Here is a 3,615-nt window from a genome sequence, read left to right as displayed (position 1 = left end):
GAGGCTGGAACCTGGGCTTGGCTGCTCGGGGCTGAGGCTGGAACCTGGGCTTGGCTGCTCGGGGCTGAGGCTGGAACCTGGGCTTGGCTGCTCGGGGCTGAGGCTGGAACCTGGGCTTGGCTGCTCGGGGCTGAGGCTGGAACCTGGGCTTGGCTGCTCGGGGCTGAGGCTGGAACCTGGGCTTGGCTGCTCGGGGCTGAGGCTGGAACCTGGGCTTGGCTGCTCGGGGCTGAGGCTGGAACCTGGGCTTGGCTGCTCGGGGCTGAGGCTGGAACCTGGGCTTGGCTGCTCGGGGCTGAGGCTGGAACCTGGGCTTGGCTGCTCGGGGCTGAGGCTGGAACCTGGGCTTGGCTGCTCGGGGCTGAGGCTGGAACCTGGGCTTGGCTGCTCGGGGCTGAGGCTGGAACCTGGGCTTGGCTGCTCGGGGCTGAGGCTGGAACCTGGGCTTGGCTGCTCGGGGCTGAGGCTGGAACCTGGGCTTGGCTGCTCGGGGCTGAGGCTGGAACCTGGGCTTGGCTGCTCGGGGCTGAGGCTGGAACCTGGGCTTGGCTGCTCGGGGCTGAGGCTGGAACCTGGGCTTGGCTGCTCGGGGCTGAGGCTGGAACCTGGGCTTGGCTGCTCGGGGCTGAGGCTGGAACCTGGGCTTGGCTGCTCGGGGCTGAGGCTGGAACCTGGGCTTGGCTGCTCGGGGCTGAGGCTGGAACCTGGGCTTGGCTGCTCGGGGCTGAGGCTGGAACCTGGGCTTGGCTGCTCGGGGCTGAGGCTGGAACCTGGGCTTGGCTGCTCGGGGCTGAGGCTGGAACCTGGGCTTGGCTGCTCGGGGCTGAGGCTGGAACCTGGGCTTGGCTGCTCGGGGCTGAGGCTGGAACCTGGGCTTGGCTGCTCGGGGCTGAGGCTGGAACCTGGGCTTGGCTGCTCGGGGCTGAGGCTGGAACCTGGGCTTGGCTGCTCGGGGCTGAGGCTGGAACCTGGGCTTGGCTGCTCGGGGCTGAGGCTGGAACCTGGGCTTGGCTGCTCGGGGCTGAGGCTGGAACCTGGGCTTGGCTGCTCGGGGCTGAGGCTGGAACCTGGGCTTGGCTGCTCGGGGCTGAGGCTGGAACCTGGGCTTGGCTGCTCGGGGCTGAGGCTGGAACCTGGGCTTGGCTGCTCGGGGCTGAGGCTGGAACCTGGGCTTGGCTGCTCGGGGCTGAGGCTGGAACCTGGGCTTGGCTGCTCGGGGCTGAGGCTGGAACCTGGGCTTGGCTGCTCGGGGCTGAGGCTGGAACCTGGGCTTGGCTGCTCGGGGCTGAGGCTGGAACCTGGGCTTGGCTGCTCGGGGCTGAGGCTGGAACCTGGGCTTGGCTGCTCGGGGCTGAGGCTGGAACCTGGGCTTGGCTGCTCGGGGCTGAGGCTGGAACCTGGGCTTGGCTGCTCGGGGCTGAGGCTGGAACCTGGGCTTGGCTGCTCGGGGCTGAGGCTGGAACCTGGGCTTGGCTGCTCGGGGCTGAGGCTGGAACCTGGGCTTGGCTGCTCGGGGCTGAGGCTGGAACCTGGGCTTGGCTGCTCGGGGCTGAGGCTGGAACCTGGGCTTGGCTGCTCGGGGCTGAGGCTGGAACCTGGGCTTGGCTGCTCGGGGCTGAGGCTGGAACCTGGGCTTGGCTGCTCGGGGCTGAGGCTGGAACCTGGGCTTGGCTGCTCGGGGCTGAGGCTGGAACCTGGGCTTGGCTGCTCGGGGCTGAGGCTGGAACCTGGGCTTGGCTGCTCGGGGCTGAGGCTGGAACCTGGGCTTGGCTGCTCGGGGCTGAGGCTGGAACCTGGGCTTGGCTGCTCGGGGCTGAGGCTGGAACCTGGGCTTGGCTGCTCGGGGCTGAGGCTGGAACCTGGGCTTGGCTGCTCGGGGCTGAGGCTGGAACCTGGGCTTGGCTGCTCGGGGCTGAGGCTGGAACCTGGGCTTGGCTGCTCGGGGCTGAGGCTGGAACCTGGGCTTGGCTGCTCGGGGCTGAGGCTGGAACCTGGGCTTGGCTGCTCGGGGCTGAGGCTGGAACCTGGGCTTGGCTGCTCGGGGCTGAGGCTGGAACCTGGGCTTGGCTGCTCGGGGCTGAGGCTGGAACCTGGGCTTGGCTGCTCGGGGCTGAGGCTGGAACCTGGGCTTGGCTGCTCGGGGCTGAGGCTGGAACCTGGGCTTGGCTGCTCGGGGCTGAGGCTGGAACCTGGGCTTGGCTGCTCGGGGCTGAGGCTGGAACCTGGGCTTGGCTGCTCGGGGCTGAGGCTGGAACCTGGGCTTGGCTGCTCGGGGCTGAGGCTGGAACCTGGGCTTGGCTGCTCGGGGCTGAGGCTGGAACCTGGGCTTGGCTGCTCGGGGCTGAGGCTGGAACCTGGGCTTGGCTGCTCGGGGCTGAGGCTGGTGGGATGATGCGGAGTATTGTTAGAGGGGTGAATCTTATAATGGCATGATATACAAAGGAATGAATATTTGTTTTTATTGATGGCAGATTATGTCTCCATGTGATGTGGAAGTGTTCATATGTGTCCCCCTCCTTCATTCCATACGGGGGGGGGTACAGGACAGGTACACTTTAGCAGCAGGAAGTAGGTAGAGAACATTTTAGAAGTGAACCAGTTCATAGAAGGTTATGGCCTGAAGCAATGCGTCACACATCTCTTCCTTGCGGTTCTGCCCGCGGCTCTGGTGCTGGTTCTGTTGGAGAAGTTCTGAAGGGAAGTTGACTCTGGGGGTGGAGACAATGGCGGCCTCATCGATGAGTCTCTGTACAACGTCCACCCCGCTGGTCTTCACCTGCCCCAACATGAGCTCAAAGTGTTTCCCCACCGTGGATCTGTGCATGCTGAACACCCGGTGCTCCCGCTCCGCTATGATTTGGGGGTTTAACAGACTGTACAACATGGCCTCCACCGTCCGGTAATGTAACGCCACAGGAAACAGCAAACTTTTCTGCATGGGGACCAACGGCTGCTCCAGGATGTAAAAATCTGCCTGAGAAAGCTGAGAGATAACCTCCGAGATCTGTAAAACATGACAGGGTCAGTCCAATCGTCAGCTCACACTGAGCAATGTACGTCACAAGGAGGGGGCGGGGCTGAGAACACATTCACACGGCTCAGACACTGGTGTTCCCATTCTGACAGCAACCATTAATTTCCATCCATCATTTCCCTTCCAGGTCCATCTCCCTTCCCAGTGATAGCAGGGTGATGGGCTGGGATCTATAGGGCCCAGGGCCAGAAGGGAGGTGGACTTGTCCTGAATGAGCTTAGCATGCTGGGATTTATAGTTCTCTTTCGTAGTGCTACAAGTGACAGTTATTATCAGAGAGATTCAGGAAACTTACGGCCTCCAGATACAATTCCGGCATGTATCTGCCCTTCTCGAAGTGGAAGCATTCCCGCTGCTGCCAATCTCGAACTGTCCTCGTGTGGTCAACGTGAGCCCAGGCCAGTTTCTTCATTCCAAACACAATGGATACAATGCTCTCTGCCGCCTAGGAAGACAACCACAGTCACTGAAGGAGAGGAGAAGGAAGATGGAGACAGTCTGCAGAGCCCCACAAAGCCCAGCAATGTACTGGTGAGTGCAGAGGAGGCGGTACTATGGATGATGTCCTCTAGGGGTGAGTG

At 63.2% G+C, this 3,615-nt stretch overlaps 1 protein-coding gene across 1 annotated transcript in view; it reads right to left on the bottom strand.

Moving 5' to 3' along the window:
- Positions 1 to 2,584: 2,584 nt before the first annotated feature.
- TEFM (transcription elongation factor, mitochondrial) overlaps positions 2,585 to 3,615 on the bottom strand; it is a gene marked incomplete at its 5' end in the record, with an annotated part of 3,505 nt that continues 2,474 nt past the window's right edge. Inside the window, 3 exons of the mRNA XM_018574827.1 lie at positions 2,585 to 3,004; positions 3,330 to 3,479; positions 3,564 to 3,586. Of these exons, the coding sequence (XP_018430329.1) occupies positions 2,585 to 3,004; positions 3,330 to 3,479; positions 3,564 to 3,586 (593 nt within the window). The remainder of the gene's footprint in view (positions 3,005 to 3,329; positions 3,480 to 3,563; positions 3,587 to 3,615) is intronic.

The sequence above is a fragment of the Nanorana parkeri genome, unplaced genomic scaffold (assembly GCF_000935625.1).
Source record: "Nanorana parkeri isolate BGI_ZX_2015 unplaced genomic scaffold, ASM93562v1 scaffold3266, whole genome shotgun sequence".
NCBI lineage: Eukaryota > Metazoa > Chordata > Amphibia > Anura > Dicroglossidae > Nanorana > Nanorana parkeri.
This window is presented reverse-complemented; position numbering and strand designations above follow the sequence as displayed.